The sequence below is a fragment of the Macrobrachium rosenbergii genome, chromosome 12 (assembly GCF_040412425.1).
Source record: "Macrobrachium rosenbergii isolate ZJJX-2024 chromosome 12, ASM4041242v1, whole genome shotgun sequence".
NCBI lineage: Eukaryota > Metazoa > Arthropoda > Malacostraca > Decapoda > Palaemonidae > Macrobrachium > Macrobrachium rosenbergii.
Genome location: NC_089752.1, coordinates 18026677 through 18045161, shown reverse-complemented (window position 1 = coordinate 18045161; position 18485 = coordinate 18026677). Strand labels below are relative to the sequence as shown.

Genomic DNA, 18485 nt, shown 5'->3' with positions numbered 1-18485 from the left:
ACCTTTGGTACCATCAACAGTGCACTATACAAGGCTCGCTACAAGTGTTTCTTCTGTCTATAGAATGCTTATAATACTCCGAATATACAACATTACTGATATGTAGTTTAACTAGTCCAAAAATGTTCTAATTTAAGAGTAACTTTGAGGTAATCTCTTAATTTTTAAATTAAGATACAAAACTTCTAGGAAATAGGTTTATGGGTGCCCAATTTATCATACAACCCCATTATCGTCTATGTCTAATATACTTGGCCAAAACGTTTCCCAGCACACAGTCTTTTGAATGCCAGACATGCAAAAGTGCTCAACCACTCATGCACAATCTGGATCCTCAGTAAAGTTAAAAACCTCCTAACATGAAACTATACACTGTGTGACTAAGTCTTTGCATAGCTTCTTGCAGACAGCAAAAACATGCATATACCTATTGGAAACTACTGGGAGATCATAGAATGGAGTGAAACACTGCAGAACAACTAATTTCTCAGGAAATTTATGCAATACTCACAAACATCAAAATTTGATAAGCCAGTTATCCAATGCTAATGAAGGTTCCTTCATCACTTAAATGAATAAATTGCCAATGGATTGAAAGATGGAGAAAAACTGGAAAACTTTTAGTGGATATTCCTCTGCAAAGTAATCACTGGAGGACCATGAACAAAGCTGCTGACATCAATGCATATTCACTTAAGTATTCAAAGTGCTGAGACAAGACTGAGGATCCAGATATGCCTTCTGACAGACAAAAGACTGTGAACCTTGCCTCATTTTGGACATGAATATTAAGCATGTATATGATTAATGGGGGTGGAATGAAACAAGGCAAGGTTCAAAAGTGTTTTGAGCATTAATGGGATTAAGGGCCATATCCAGAAATCATATGACCACATTTGTCAATATGAAGGCTATCGCGGTTGTATGGTCCCAAAATGAAGGGCTGTCAGATTCCAGAAATTTAGACGACACCCCCTCAAAACCCCCCAACCCCATCGCATTGCCTCACTGTTAAACAGGCTTACAAACATATGCGGTTACTGGGAATGAAATGCCTGGAATGATGATTACAAGGCTAAACAGTATCACAGATAATTTCTTTATTACATTGATATTGAATTAAAATGTCTTTATGCTTTACTATTTATTAGAAAAGATACTGCATATCTGTAGTATATTTTGTATACTTGATATTTGCTGTCCTGATTTCTCGCAAAAATATAAACAAAGTTGGGAAATATGCAAGCAACTTACCAGAAATATGGAGTGTGCACCCCAATAGCCATTTCTCAGCGTTTAATGCTTCTTAATTTAATAAAAGTGCATGAGAATGTGATCACCGACCAATAAACAGCCTATGAGGAATTTCACGCTTGTATCACCTTGTAGCCTACCTGTGAGCTTCAGTGGCTGCAGGGCTGGCTCGTCCTTAAGGCGAAACTAGGCAGTCGCCTAGGGCGCAAGAATGAAGGGGGCGCAAGAACTGGGAACTAAATAAATGTTTCTAGAAGAGAGAAGAAGTGATAGAGTTTGAAAAGGTACTAGTTGATGCTACTGAATTGGCTAACATTGGAGAAAGACCCATTTTTTGTTGCAGATTCCGCTCGCCTTAGGAAAAAAGTAAAAGGCAGTTTGACCATGAAGGAGAAGACACACTAGTGCAGAATGCAAAAGTGAACTTTAAAGTTAACTTCTATTTTTGCTATACTGATGTTGCCATCAACTTACTGGACCGCTTTTCAGCAACTGCAGCAGATGAAGTCTGTTTTTGGTTTCCTGTATGATGAAATCACTTAATGGGATAACAAACATAACTTATGGAACATTGCACCAAGCTGGAAAAGCACTACGCCGAGATGGAGAAAGCATAGACATAGATGCCACTGACTTGTGTCATGAACTTCAGGCAGTTGCACGCCTCCTCCAGCCTGACACTGTCATTCCCCTGATGTTTTAAAAGTTCATTTGTGAACAAGGGCTGGTTGACAGTGTACCCAAACATTTGTTGCCACGATTCTCACTTTGTTGTTACTGTGGCGAAGGTGAGAGGAGCCAAAATTAAAATTAATTAAGACGTATTTAAGTGTCTACACGATAGAGGAAAGACTTGTAGGTCTAGCTTATGGTCTCGGTTGAGAACGAGATCGCACAGAAAGTTGATCTAAAGAATCTAGTGGCTGATTTGCCAAGGAAAAAGGCAATTTGAAAGCACATTTTTAGTTATCTGTAGCTGTAGCCAACAATCTAGAAAGACTCAGTGCTCACTAAATTGAATTTCTCATTTAAATTGACAGATATTGATAATTCTTAGTATAAAGTTACAATTACATTATAATTGGAAAGTTGTAATTGTAAACAGTTCCCAATAATATAAAATTTAAACAATTGTTTTGAGTTATCTTCATGTTTACTTCAGAATTATTAATTATTCTCACTACTTTGATTTCTAGCCTTTTGTTAATAATTCAGTTCGAAGTTATGAGGAGAAATATCACATTCTCTTCAATAACTGAGATTAATATTACACGCTTAATGCACATAGCTTTCAGTTCCTTTCATTACATTGAATTCTAGTCTTTTTTCTTTAATAGTTTAGTTAGGGGATTTTAGTTACTTAAGATTTGTTCTATTAATGAATGAAAAAATGTTGTAGAGGCCATGTTTTATTTTTTCCCTTTTTTCAGCTAAGATGATTACACTCAAATGGAAAGAAAATGAGTCGGATTTTCTTCTACCACTTACATTTTCTTATCCCTGATTGAAGTTTTAAAGAAATAACTCAAAACATTCATTTTCATATGTTTATAATTGATTGTTATATACTCAATCATATTTCACTATCAGATGCATTTCTTATTAAATAACAAATTTTTAAATAGATTATACAAAACTCATTGTTTTGTCATTTAATGCCATTTTCAATATAATGTTATGAATATATTAATTGTCTAATATATCTTCATAGGCATCAAAACTGCCCTTTGCAATGGTTACATATTAAAAATAATGATGGAATTGTTGTAAATTTCAGCCTAGATTTAATATATATATATATATATATATATATATATATATATATATAAATATATGTGTGTGTGTTTGTAAAAGATAATGCATTTCACTGTATTATTGCAGCTGGGATTTACAATTAAACTATCCTGAAATGCCACCCAATGGGGAGCTACATTGACTACTGCTCACCCCAGATCTCCTAGCTGGTGGACCTTGGGGCGCAAATTAAAATATTAGCCTAGGGCGCAGGAAACCCTAGAGCCGCCCCTGAGTGGCTGTACTGATTTCAACTTTCTTGGGCAATATAACACTAACACATTAAGATTTCTAGATATATACCAATTAAAAACTTAATTCTGTATTGAAAAGGAAACTCTAAACATGTCAATGAAGCTTATTTAAAGAAAAGAATTCAAACACAGGTGCCTGACTTTTTTTTTGTTATGATGAGCTCACCATCTGTCGCTGGCAGGCAAAAAGACTCTTATAAGTATTCTTTCCAAGACCTTTGTTGTGGTGTTATTCAGGTGTTTTTACCACAAACTGTTTCATATTTTCGGTAGACACTGTAGATAAGTCACTTTGGCAAATGTACTTTAATGCAGAGTTGAAAATTACATTCTTTCAATTCTGCTATCACAAGGGGGTACCCATGCGACGCCACTTTCACTATGGTTCCAAAATTACATTGTTAAATGCCACTGCCTGTGTATGTTCATGTGGTTTCTGGATATGCAGGACCATGAAAATCGCATACAATGAACCGTCGTATGATTTCTGGTTACGAGCATATGATAAAAACGGTATGATTTCTGGATACGAGCATATGATAAAAACGAAGTTTTAAAAGCATTTCCAAAAACATTAGCTTCATGACTGTACAGATAGCCAAGATTACCCTTCAATACAATTTCTAAGGCACTTCATTCTCCATAAATTTAAGTACTACCCTAACAGGAATGATCAACATTATACTTTACCCCATAGCCAGGTTGGTGACCATATAACTCTGGATTATCTACAGCAATATCCACATGATTGGATTCCATTCTGTAGTGGGCAATAGAACCCACAAAAACTGTGCTTTGTGGAAGCAGTGGTTCCATAATTTATCGATTGAAAATAAATTCAACCTAAAACTTCCATTCAAATAGACTGTAAAGCCTGAAGTTTACTTACAACAGGTATGTATATCAGAAAAATTATGCATATAAGAAAAATCACACATTATATTTCATGCATGCAAACCTTTTATTTTACTGTTGTAATGCCCATTATTACACTTGTTAGTCATGAGTCTGGTCATTCACTAGATGAAGAAATCTCAAGTCATTACCTTAGGCAAATATCCTAGAATTATAGGAGTTCCCTTACTCAATAAATAAGAAAATCCTGCTACAGACTTGCTCAAGTGAAACAGTGAATGACCCCAATGGGAAGTACTACAAGGAGGGGAGTCTCAGTTATAAAACTGTTTGTACTTGTGAAAACACGAACAAATTCTAATCTTGTACCTATACTTGGTATACTGTATATCTAATATTATACTCCACACAGGGTCCCTATTTCAGTAGGAAGCACTGTTGCAACTCTTCATCCTTCTTGTAAAATTGGAAACTTAAAGTTACGAAAAATTGCCTATTGTCTTTTTCAAGGTATGTTATCTCAAGGAGATCCAAACTTCCTTGATATTGCTTACCATAAAGAAGTGAAGTATGTACCAAATTATCATCATTATTCAACAGAGCAAACATTCACACAGAATAGAACTCAGGGGCCACCAACTTGCAGAAGCAAGCTCTCACAGAAGAGAACACCTACAACTGAGCTAAAGCAGACTTAAATAATGAAAAGAATACTGCAAACAAATATCGGAATCAGAATATGAAATTAAGGCCAAAGGCCAAGCACCGAGACCTATGACGTCATTCAACACTGGCAAACAAATTTCTATCTCCACAAAACCAACATATGTCAAAATACCTCAATTGAAAAGATGGCATGGCTCTTTCTAATGCCACAAAACAGACTATTTAAACTAAAAATACCATTCCACAGTTTTATAACCCACAGGATTTTGACCAAACTATGATAAGCAAGTGTGGTAAGGTGCAAAATGGTGTAAGAAGCCAGATGTGAACCTAAGGACTCTTCCTAACCATTTGAGATGAACGGAACTCTGAATCACACAAAGTTTATAGTAGATGGTCACATCACTTTAAGCAATCTAGTTTAAAAGACAAAGATCCTAAGAAGCTACTGATATCCAAAGAGAATAGTATGCCAATATTGTAATCTTAGTGCAACAACAAACCTGAGGCATATGGCATTAATATCAACTGACTATAAATTCAAACGATAATATTATGCAAAAATACATCTTCAAAAAATCTTCAAGTTTACCTCTGCAGATAGAGAAATGCAAAATGCAATAATTATTGGCTAATATAGCCCTAATGATCATGAATAGAACTATTAGGATCACAGGAAATAATACTGATACAAAATTTACTTGCATAAGTTTAGCAAAATGTATAGAATTTCAAACTTTAAACAGACTTGGTACTGTATAAAAAGATATTCATTAACACATTTTTTAGTAAAAGAGGGCCACCAATAGACTAGTTATTAAAGATATGGCAATTACAGGGAAATTGAGAGTACAAAAAAAGATACTGTATATGGAAGATCCCTGTAGGCTTCTAATAGGATACCAACTATACCAGGTGGTGCCCAGTCAAGTCATCTTCAAAGTAGCCTCACAGGGCAATCCATACCAAGCAATGGATATCCGTAAAAAAACTAAAGGTGGCAGTAATGGATAGAAACAAATGGGGAAAACCAATGTGAAAAATAATGAAACAAATTTAAATACAGTATACTGTATAGGAAGCACGGTGACATTACAATATGATATGGAAAAGAAATACATACTATAATGTCTACTAGATATAGTTTGCTTCCAAGTATGAGTATGTATAAATATCTGCTGGAAATAGTTTGCTTCCATTAATGTGGAGAACATTATTTAGAGCTATCTCACAGAGAATCTAAAACGTAACTGAACCAATAGCAAATATGGATGTGAGTTACTCTTAGTGCAAGCCTGGAACAAAACTTTATGATAATTGAAAACACATTACAGTAGTACCACGAAGATTAATATCACCTGCAATTTTAAATTTCATAAACACTCCAATAGCATCAATGTGATTATATTCCAGGAGGACGGTATACCATGGCTGGTACTGTAATGTAAAGTACAATGGATGTAAGAAGACCTGTGGGTAAACCCAAGGATGGTCAAAAAAGAACCTCAGAGAGAATACAGTCCTGGTTATCACAGACTATAATTAACCAATGGGTATCCTGGATCCACGACTAGATTGAAAGGTGCATAGAATGGCTGCACAACCAAAAGACAATAATTCATACTACCAAGTAGAGACATTTTTTCACTTAGTGTTACAATGAAGGTGAAGCATATCATATATTCCCAAATACTGAGTAACAAACTCCACAAAATACACTGTCAATTTCTAGTCTCACAAAATATTACCATTGTTATTTTCAAACTTTATCTGTTTACATCAAAACAATTTGGTAGTTATGTTAAATGACAAAACCACATTTAAATACATAACAGCCTCATACAGTGTACTTTGTATTATTGTCACAATGGCTTTGCCTAATGTGGCTAATATCATATTCATTTTTTCCAATCTGCCATCTCCTCCTCTAGTCCTATGTGTTATCAATCATATCGGATACCCTGATTTTAAACATGTACACACTACACATTTGATAATTTGTTCAAACACTTAAAATCATACCCCAATAAGGAAGAGGGCAGTCCCTGGTTTATGGGGGGGGGGCGGGTTCCATTTCCAGCTGCACACCGTAAACTGAAAAATGCTGCAAACCAGAACATAATGGGAACAATAATGGGAATAAATGGTGCTTGCACCGTAAACCCGGGTATGGCACCGCAAAATCAGGTTAACGGTGTCATGAGCCAAGCGCCATAAGTCAGACTGCTGTAAACCGAGACTGCCATAAACCAGGGACTGCCTGAATTCTCATTGATGCAAGCTGAAATGTTCAACTGACTAAGCACTTTTTATTTTTTTTATAAGCAGAGAAATTATTGAGTAATGGGACTCAGAAGATACAAGCTGGTAAAATTTACTTGAGATTTCTTTTTTCTATTGAATCATTTAACTTAAGATCCCTTCCTGACCATTAAGTATAAATAATATGGAGATATTTGTTTCTTATATGAATATATCACCTTTAAATCACCATATAATTAGTTGTGGGAAGAGAATTAGAAGTTGAAACAATAAGCCCACAAAACAAAATGTTCTATTGTATCTGAAATCAAACTACTGAAGGGCCTTCAAAGTATTCCTAACTCATTATCATCTTGAAATGTATGTAACTACAACACTAATGTTCAATATTCAAACAATCATCTTTGCAAGCCTATTATTTACAAAACTAACCAATCTGACATACCAAATGTTTAGTAAAATCAGGTTACCATGATCATTTATGAAACTATTTAAACTTAAAACCTTCCCACTTTTAATCTCTGTATATACAAATTAGTCACAATGTTGCACTCTAACTTTAGTGTGAAAATTCTTTTTCCCATTATCACTCTACCCTTACTATGCAATTTCTTTTATTTTCAGAAACATGTTTTGGTCTTTTAGAAATCACTTGAAAAATATATTACCGTACTGATCTACACAAAAGCTATATTCAAATGAAAATACTGTATTGTTAAGTTTGAATAGCTAAGCACTGGTTTAACTATTTCTCTTCTGAATCAGTGAATTGATAGCACTATAAGATGCATAAGATGCACAGCAGTAAAGTCACTAAGCTGAATTTTTCAAACAATTCTGAATTAATATTTGTGACAGAAACTGACTTTTACTGTTACTATAGACACATCACTGACACTACAGCCCCTTCAAACCAACTGTCAAGCTTCACATATCAGTGAAGCCAAAAAAGTGTTTCAAGGTTAGTAGCTATGCCAGCTAGAGCTAAACATTTTGTGTAATACTAGAACATTACTGTATTTGATGGCATTAAAAAAACCCTAATCCCCCAAAAATGGCCTGATATATACACCTGGGTTTTATATGCAAAGCTGAGGTACCTGATAAGCTAACATTTACCCAAATGCAGTCAAACTTCCTTATCTTTACCAGTTTCATTTTTAACTCTGATGTCACAAAATATCTTGTAGGCAATGTGGCTCTGGTCTAGTTAAACACCCTCAAAACAATAACTGTATACTCTAAATCAATTCCCTAAATAGAAATGTTAAAATATTAAAATTTTTTAATGTTTTAAAATATTTACAGCCATTAAGTGAGAACAAAATGAGACAGCAAGGAAAATTTGCATCCCTTCATACATGCCTTGAACATTATTATGAAAAGTGTTTTCACCAGTATTTAGTAAACAGAACAGGTATAAGCTCATCCAAAAAAATCATAACACAAGAGTACGTCTACACCTAAACTTATACTTCTGAGAGAGAGAGAGAGAGAGAGAGAGAGAGAGAGAGAGAGAGAGAGAGAGAGAGAGAGAGAGAGAACAAAAAATAAATTTTGGAGTCCATCATTCATAAAAGCAGTTAGTGGTCATCAAACTCAAATTTTTTACAAACTTTTGAATTCAAAAACTACCATAAAACCCTTGCTAAAGTACAAGTAACCAGGTTTGATAACACTACATTAATTTCTCAATAACAAAGGATTTAAGGAGATTGGAAGAAAGCTTTTGTACATAAAAATTCAAAATCCATGAAAATGCCATGGATTAAATTGTCCTTCTAATAATGGAATAAAGCTTACGACCAAAACGTTAGCAGAAAAGCTACAGCTAAATTCCAAGCAGAATTCTGTACACAACATGCTTTGCACAGAATTAGGCTGTATGGCTGGCAAGGGTATAAACCACCAAAGAAAATAAATAAATAAAATATATAATATATAGATATATAAATAATATAATATAATATATATATATATATATATATATATATATATATATATATATATATATATATATATATATATATATATATATATATATATATATATATATATATATTTCCACACAACTTCATTATATGCACAAATATTAACCCCAGTACTGCTGAATATCAAACTGACCATACCTAGGGAATAACTTACGCCTACTAGGGAAGATTGTAACTGGTAAGTACATCAGCCCAAGCCAATGATAACTGTTTTATCTAAACCAAAAGGTCCAGGTTTGAATCCTGGCCGTGGCAGACGCATTTGTCAGTGGAAATTCCCCTTGGAATAAATAAATAGCGGATTTCGTCAACTTAATGGACGTCATCACGTCCGACATAAAAAAAAAGTACTTTAAAGCTTTTGGCTTTGCCAAGTAAAGCGTGTGGGATTACAGTATATCGTAAGTTCTACTAGAGTGTACAGCAGAGTAACAATATAATGTGCCGGCTGGACATTAACAAATTTGTGGTTATAAAGTAATTCTTTTAAAAAGTTAAAATACTACTTTATCTGACAACCAGGTGCTAAAAATTCTTAGTTAAATAATGGGTAATTCCATGCATATACATACTGGGCTTGTATTTCAGAACAATCACACTACTGCAAATCAATGTTAATAAAATCCATATAAATAGTTCTTATTTGAATTTTATTAAAGTGACTTTGCTTCAATAATAGTATGCTCTGAAATTCTATCAGAATGATAAAACAATATGGTTGTATCTAAAACAACAATAATTTTGATAAAGCTGTTGATTTAATTTATCCAACTACATAGCATGTACAGTATATCCTATCATATGAAATATAAACATCTTGATCATGCGCCACTTGTATTTTCAAAATCATCAGCTGACTGAGTTTTACTGACATCAGTACTGTTAACTGCTAAATGAAGCATCCTTCGGAGATACATAATTTTATAAATTCAAAAAGCCTGGCTAGAAATGTGGCTTATCTTAATTTATACAAACATATTTTACATGAAGTAAAACTGTGATTTCATCAGTTTTGGACATTGCTTTCGCCTGTCCAAAACATTCTGAAGCCTGCACAATTAATTTTTCCAGCTGCAGTTACAACCTACAGCTTTAGCAATATGCTTTCTCGAGGCCTTTTTCTTCATTGCATTTTTCATTTTTACTTATAGAAATTATTTCACTTTTACTTATGCACATCACTAAAAATACTGAGAGCAAGAGAGAGGTGGGGGGGGGGATGGACAGGAAGTGCATAATGTTTTGTAACTTATGTTAAAAAAAAGATGTCTGTGGTTTTTTATATACTCCATGATTTTTGTGTATTTTACATATTTCATAAGCATACCCAGTAAGCAGGTAAAACTATAATAACTGGCTATGCTTCTGTCAAGTTAAACTGTCCAATACTGTATTGTATGCATTTTTAAAAGCAATTCATTTTGCACATATATCTGAAACTGGAAAAGTGAATATTTTAGACTGAATGGAAATATCAAAATATCACTTAGAATAGGCTATTAATTATGTTATATTACATTGCTGATCACTTGAAACTGCGCATAATATTGAACACCATATATAAGTACTACTTGCATGCTGATCTTGAAAACAATGTTTATGCCTATATAAACCTAGATATCTCTATCATTATTGATCATGTAAGAAAAAATACTCTATCTTTATTTCAATCATATGTAGAATTTCTGCATTTTCCAATAACTGAAGCACATAACCATCCCACTTGAGCTTGCTCACACTACTACTTTCCTTTCTTGCATATTCTGGACCCATAGTGAACATTTACATCAGGTTCTTTTCAATAAAGAAATGAAGTGTTCATACTGTACATGACATGTGTCACATTACAAGACTATTCACACTGACAGTTAAGTGATGGCACGTGGATGGAGGGACAGAGGCTGATTCATGGGTGGGTGTTCAGTGTGACAAATGGTAAAATGCAGCTACTGTACTACCATCACCCAATACTTTTCTTTTGGTTGTTCTCACTGGCGGTTATGATGTGTGCAGTTTAAAAGGTTAAAAATTCCTCCACAGAAGACCACAGGTAAGTGGATCAGCAGATGGTGGAGAGGCAGATACAGGGCATTACTATAAACAGCGTATTAATCTATGTATGCATGGTACACAAATGGTCATAATTCTTGAGTGCGTGTTATTCCCAAGGTACTTTGAATCTTACATAAAAAAAATAGTTATGCCTAAATATTTGGGCACATAAGAAGTCATACATGTGTAAGTGACAAATTTTTATACATAATTTGTAGGCTGTCCCCGCTTAACAGTGGCATCGATTAACAGCATTTCGGTGTTACAGTGCTTGGCTAGGGACATCGTTAACCGGATTTTTGGGGCTGGTAAGTGGTTTATCAGCATCGGTAAGCGGTTTATCAGTGCCAATAACCGGTTAACAGTGCCATTAAGCAGTTCATCAGCAATTTTTGGTTAGCGGAGCTGGGCCGGGAACAGGACCCATGTCGTTAACCGGGGACTGCCTGTATATGCATATGTATGTGTGAGTATGTTTATATATATATATATATATATATATATATATATATATATATATATATATATATATATATATATATATATACCTACATCTCTATCATTATACAGTATATACATGTGTATATACAGTATATATACCATATACATATACATACATACATACATACATACATACACACACACACACATATATATATATATATATATATATATATATATATATATATATATATATATATATATAATTAGTTTTCATAATAAAACACCAAGCCATAAAATTAGTCACACTATAGATGTTCTAAACTTTATAAAGCAAGGCAAATTTTAGATGCAAATTAGGAAGGTTTTATCAACTAATAAATAAAAGCCCCATTTTGTCTAGGATGGGTACCAAACCATCCAACTCCATAGTAAAGCAAATCACCCATACATACACTGTGAAGCCAGTACCATTTAAATAAAACTACAACGACTTTTTATACAGACGTGCCACTGATAAGTAAAAAATTGTTTGAACAGACTAATTGCAATATATCTAAATTTCTTCATATTTCTGACCAAGATATTTGTATGAAGATTGTATAAGGTGTCTACTTCAATTTTAACACTACTGTTATTACTGTTACTGGCTAGTTTTATTTGTGGAAAATTAACCCTTTCAACTGAAAACAGTAAAAGTGGAATATCTGCTGCAAGGTAGATTGTAACATACTTACAGGTCCTAAAACACTGTTTTTTGGCACAGTATGTCAGCTTCCATGGGTAAAGCACTTAGGAACAGATGCATACCCAGAGAACAATCGCACAACATATTAGTATGTTATCCCTAAAATTTTTTGGTTTGGCCATCAGTCAAGGATTATCCAGAAAGGATTAGCCTGAGAATAAGGGTCTTGAATGGAACAGAAAATACCTTACAACCATACCAGTCTGACATTAATATTAAAAGATCGAGATTAGGAAGGGATCAAAGAAGAAGGAAACTGCATTTCATTGCTAACAAGGTGACGTCTAAAAGATGCTACAGATGTGTGTTGGATCTGAAGGAGAGTGCACCAAGCAATTACTGTCACTGGGGAATGTGACAATCCTAGAATCCATTAGGCACAAAGTATCCTTGCACAATGTGATGTTCCCATTAAGAGAAGACTGGTAAATAAATTAATGGGTTACCCAGAGGAATCACCTAGGATATGCCAACAATTTTGTATTGCACCAATGTGAGACTATCACAGGAAGGGAGGACTTGGTATGTGCCATCATGAAATGGAGTTTTCTTCAGGGCGACTCAGACAGCTTTCTGAGGTAGTCAATACATAATGGGCTAAAATGAGACATGGGGGCCAACAGAGAGAGAGAGAGAGAGAGAGAGAGAGAGAGAGAGAGAGAGAGAGAGAGAGAGAGAGAGAGACATCACATATGAGGTCAAAACAAGCAAGGAGCTGTAGAGATAAAAGGCTGCAGTGGCAACAGCATGGTCTGCAACATTAAACAAATACAATGATAAACATCAAAAAGGCACCTGAATCAAAGCTCCAGGGTAAGAAAACAAAACTAACATGAAATGGTGATGTGAAGAGAAAGATACCTATGAGGAATGTGAAAACATGTAAAATTCCTAGAAGTCTAAATGGCTTCCAAACATACATCATAAAGTAATTAAAGAATTAGACAGCCAAGAAATTTTCTAAAGGATCTAACCTACACCTTACAAGAGTAATCCTGGTCTACCACAAAAGACAGTAAGGGATTGATCATGCAAACAGCTAGGCCAAAGTGAATGAACGAATCTAAAATAGCAAGCAAGGGTGAAGGTCCAGCCAAGCTCAACATTAAGATATCAAAGTAGGTGTGGGTGTTTTCCAAAGTCATAATATGGCCTGGAAAAGTACTAGAAAGTGAAAATTACAAGAAAACAATTAATACAATGCTGCTTATGAACACAGGAAGTTTGAAAATGGGAAAAAGTTTTGTTTAACATTTAGTGGTTACCAATGAGCAGCAAAGGCACAGGGCAGGCCACAATACCAATGTACAATGTACATGAGCGATGGCCAAGCATTCTCCCCACCCACATGGGACTTACAGTAAGAGAAGAGAATCACATTTATCAGTTTTAACTACAGTTAGAGGAGAGAATCATATTTATCAACTTTAAAGTCAAATAGGAAACTCAGCAGGCTGACCTATAGGTACCCTCCATAAAAAAAAAAAAAACTCTCACACCTAGGTTCATGTGCAGTGAGGTTGTGTGCAAACTCTCACACCTAGGTTCATGTGCAGTGAGGTTGTGTGCATAGTGAAAATCTATCATGCCAGAAGCATGACTTGAACTCAAGACCAATGCCATGTAAATACCCACTGATACTACTCAGCTAGCTACCTACTCTTCATTCTTCACACTGAGCATATGGCCAAGTCAAGGAGGGTAAAATGGTACATTAGTTCCTTACGATGATCTTTTAATTGTAGCAAACGCCATCTTTTTTTTTTTATATTTTTCTATTATTTTACCAAAGATTCTCCCCTTGATATGCATCAAGGTTTCTTTACTTTCCCCTCAAATACTGACCTTGTGCCATCCCTAACAGAATTACAATGAGCTACTCATGCTTTTAAAAAATGTAAGTGGGGTTGTTACAAGATACATAGCATAAGCATTTGTAAATTTGTTTCAGTGAGAATTATACATTAAAAATCTATTTTCCAATAACAGTAATAATGATCAGATTTTCCATACCACAAATATGAGTGGCCCAACAAAAAACTGATATCTGATCATTAGGGCACCATTTCTTAAATATTCACTAGTTTCATAGCATACATATTATTGTAATCCAGAAGTCTTACTAGTAATCCCAAGAAAAAGGAGACTTGTTAGCAATGACCAGAGATCGTGAGAAGTTCCAAGCACGTTGGGAGAGAGAGAGAGAGAGAGAAAAAAAAAAAAAAAAAAAAAAAAAAGCCCCATGGAAAAATTACCTTTCATTTGTCTCCTAAGAAGTACAAAGCCTTAACTGCTGTGAGAAAAAGACCTCTTAATCTGAACTTGTCTGTTATACAAGTAATTAAAAACTAGAATACAAATAGAATGAAAATAAAAAATACAAATAATGATGATGATGATTAGCCAATGTGCCGTGATATTTGACTGCAAAACTGTTAGACAATATGTACTATTTAATAAAACAATGTTGTCAACACAAAGGTAAATACAATACTAGGTAAAAACTCAAAAAACCATAGAGCAAAAGGTAGAATTCATTGTTGTGAGAAACCATTACATATTCATAATAATAACTGTAAGGTCATTTCTCCAAAGAACTACTCTAATTGGTATTTAAAACATCACTTACCACCATCTCATTAATAACTGTGATCAGACTGATGGGCTACATTTAAAGGTCTGCATTTATGTATATAAAATTTGGCTTCAACAATGTATTTAGGTGACCTGCAATATTATGAAGAGGAGTTTTACTTCCCAACCCTATGGCAAAAGACGGCAACAACTAATTTGGACTTCACACACACAATGTCCCTCATCTGCAGCTGGATGACATGCGTATTAGTGTTGCGAAAATTTTTCTGCCGAAGATTGGTGAAAAATCCATTTACCGAAAAAGGAGCAGGCTGTTGACCTCCCCACGGCTGTTGCTGCCATCCCTCTACTTGAGGCCCTGAGGGTGGTGCGTACATTCCTGGTGGACCCTGACATGCCCAAGTGCAATAGCAGTTATAAAACTTAGCAAGTGTAGCTTCAAAAAAAAATTTTTAAATGCCGGCCTTATCAATGAATGTCACAGCAATTTATTTTTGAGTCATACTTAATACAGGATAAAAATGATCAGTATGAAAAGAAATCATACGCTAAATCTTAAAGTATACTTAAAATGTCCTAGTAGTTTTGGCAAAGCAGTTCCATTTCATGAATATAGACTGAAAAGCTTGAAAGCTTTACCATACATTCTTATTGATACAGCCATAGCTTTAAAACTGTCCAACTGGGTTTATGCAAAAAAATCAAAACAGTATTCAAAATTATAAATTCCAATATCAAAAATCAAATTTTCTGCCTTGCAAAGCTAACTGTTAATATTGCCTACTTCACTGGGAAAAAACAATGAACATCTTACAGTATTATTGTAAAGTTTTACATTCTTTAATTTCAATAAGTTTTATAATATGGTATAAATGGTAAAGTACTTCACCTTATTCAGAAAGGTATCCTTAGATGCAATGACATTAAAAAAAAATTTGTCCTCTGAACCACCTACAATACCAATTCAAAAATGGGTCCTAAAGCCTTTTATATTCTAATTTTTTTGTATGCTGCCTTTTTTTTAATTTGTATTCTGCCTTTTTTTTTTTTTAAATAAGTGATGACCCTTAATAAGCAAAAAAATACTGATTAGTCATTCTACTATGCAAGATTCTAAACCATTGTTCCTGGATATCCAAGAAATCAGTGATTACTCAATGTAACAGATATCCCTTCTAAAGCCTTTGAGTGCAATGATGCACAGCCTATTTTGTGATGAACTTACTTTTCACTGAAGCCTGTAAATGTGCCTGCTACCCTGGTTTATCTTTGCTCACTACTTCAATTGAGCTTCATGCCATTCTTGGTAAATGCACACTGATGGACAGGTGCATAATGATTACAAAAACACAAATATTCATAGTTTATTATTTCAATAATTACCAACTATTAACACAGCTACTAATACTCGTGCCCACTCATGTTCTGCAAACGTGAAAATATAAAGATGATAATTGGCTGGGGTCACATATGACACTTGCTGTCTAGTTCACCTACCCCCTAACCAGGTGAGACAGGAATGTTTACCTTATATTCAGAAAAAAACTTCTGAAAACCCACAAAGTGGGAAGGCTGGGAAGGTTGTTACCTAACAATTGGTAAGTATAGAAATAACTTTTATGAAAATTTATATTATTTCCAATAAATCTTAGCAATCATTAAGATAGCTGAATACCACATTATAAAAGAGGTGGGTTAGTGCAGCTATTTAAAAAAAAATTCCCCAATCCCGGTATTCTAAGAAGAAATTCATAACATTTCTTAGCTTCTGTGGTATCCTTCCTGGAGAGTACAGCTGCCAGAATGGTGGATTCACATAGGGTCATAAGGCCCCTGGGAATGACTGCAGGAGGGACCCTTACAGGGGGGGTTACTACTTCCAGAGAAGTAGATGTAATATGGACCCTATGCCTTGGTTTGACAAGCTCAAAAGACAGCAAACTATAACCACCACATATAAAGATGTGCTCCTATACACAACAGTGTACCTTCAAGCTCCCCACAACAACAAAACCTAATCAAGAAAAGACAGAACTGAACAAGAATAATTACTCTCTTTGTTGGTCACTTTCCCCACTACAACTACAGGACTGGGGGCTCTACAATTCTTGTAAACGGTCTCTACATCCTTAAGTTAATACGACACGAAAACAGAATTACACCTCCATTGAGCTTTTTGAAAAAGACTTTTGAGAATGCTAAATGATATACTGTACTAACTGCACAGACATCATGGATTTTTACCTTCAGTTAAGGTTACAAAGCTGGATCAAGGTTTTCATGCACTTAAAAAGAAAAAGAGAAAAAAAAAAACCATCTCATTCTAAGACATAGGAAGACTTGGCTTTCTAACAAAACAAAAATTTGTATCATTATTACAAAGTTTTAAGCCTGTCTGCATATATACACAATGCTGTGACTGGACAAAGCAGTGTGTCTTCTTCCTTACCTACCAAAGACAATAAACCAGGAATGTGTACGTGTATAGGCAAAGCCTTCACCTTAAATCCTTCTTCACTCTGAATGACGTAGAAATGACTAACCACTTCTCTACTTGTAAAACCTACATCTTGAGAGAATGCTCGTAGCTTGCCGACTCATTTGGCTGTTGCTACAGCAACTAGAAAAAGTGTCTTCATAGTTAAAAATTCAAACGAAACTGACTGCAAGCGTTCAAAAGGTTCCTTAATAAGTTATTTAAGAGCTATACATCTAAGTTCCAAGAAAAGGAATGCTTAGGAGTTGAAGGAACTTCAGTTAAAAATTATCTAATAAGTTTTTTCAGGTTGAGAGCGTGAGAAGTATGCAGGTTTATATGTCTAAGAACAGAAAATAGCATCGATTTACAGTCGTTTACAGCTTGTACCAACAGGCCTTTAGCATAACTAAAAAAACTGGAAAAATTTAAACTAGCTATAGAGCATATGGGTGCAAGAAATTCCCCTGGACAGCACAACTTGCAGTAAACCATCCAAAGTTGCTGACAGACAGTTAAAAGATTCTCTTCTTGATTTGAGAACTGACTGTCTAGAGATTCTCAAAAACCCTCTAGCTTGTAAGAGATGGTCAATAGTCTCCAGGCTGCTTGAGAAGATCTTCCCTCAACAGGAGCAGGTTGAGAATATCGATGGCTAAGGGAAGGATGTTGGGAAACCATTCCCTCTGAGGCCACCACAGAGCTCCAAGTCATTCTGGTCTTACAGGGCGTCTTCACCTTATGAACTTTCCTTAACAATGCAAAAGGAGAAAAGGCGTAAACATCCAGACTGGACCAATCTTGGAGCACTACGTCAACTGCCCAAGCCTCAAGGTCCTGGAACAGGCACAATAGTTCTAAAGTGTTACATTACGGGTTGTCACAAACTGGTCCATAACAGAGACCCCCCAAAATTTCCACAGGTCTTGGCACATTTGTTGGCGAAGAGGCCACTCGGTTGTCAAAACTTTATCCTTCCCGCACAATTGCCAAGGCATTGCCTTCGTGGCACAAACTGGGGAACTAGGATAATGTTCCTGGCTTCTGTCTACAAAAGAAGTTCTTGATCTAACTGGAACATGGAGCCTGACTTCATT

At 34.9% G+C, this 18485-nt stretch overlaps 1 protein-coding gene across 16 annotated transcripts in view; it reads right to left on the bottom strand.

Moving 5' to 3' along the window:
• The window catches only part of LOC136844420 (protein lifeguard 3-like), a 137735-nt gene that overhangs the window by 102474 nt on the left and 16776 nt on the right, over nt 1-18485 (bottom strand). For 6 of the 16 annotated variants that reach the window (XM_067113602.1, XM_067113601.1, XM_067113604.1 and 3 more), the window contains exon 3: nt 15209-15301. The exons of 5 other annotated variants lie outside the window; for them this stretch is intronic. In XM_067113602.1, coding sequence (XP_066969703.1) covers nt 15209-15301 — 93 coding nt within the window. Of the gene's footprint in view, nt 1-15124; nt 15302-18485 lie in introns of all 16 variants that reach the window. 5 more of the 16 variants (XM_067113597.1, XM_067113598.1, XM_067113596.1 and 2 more) reach the window with 1 other exon arrangement.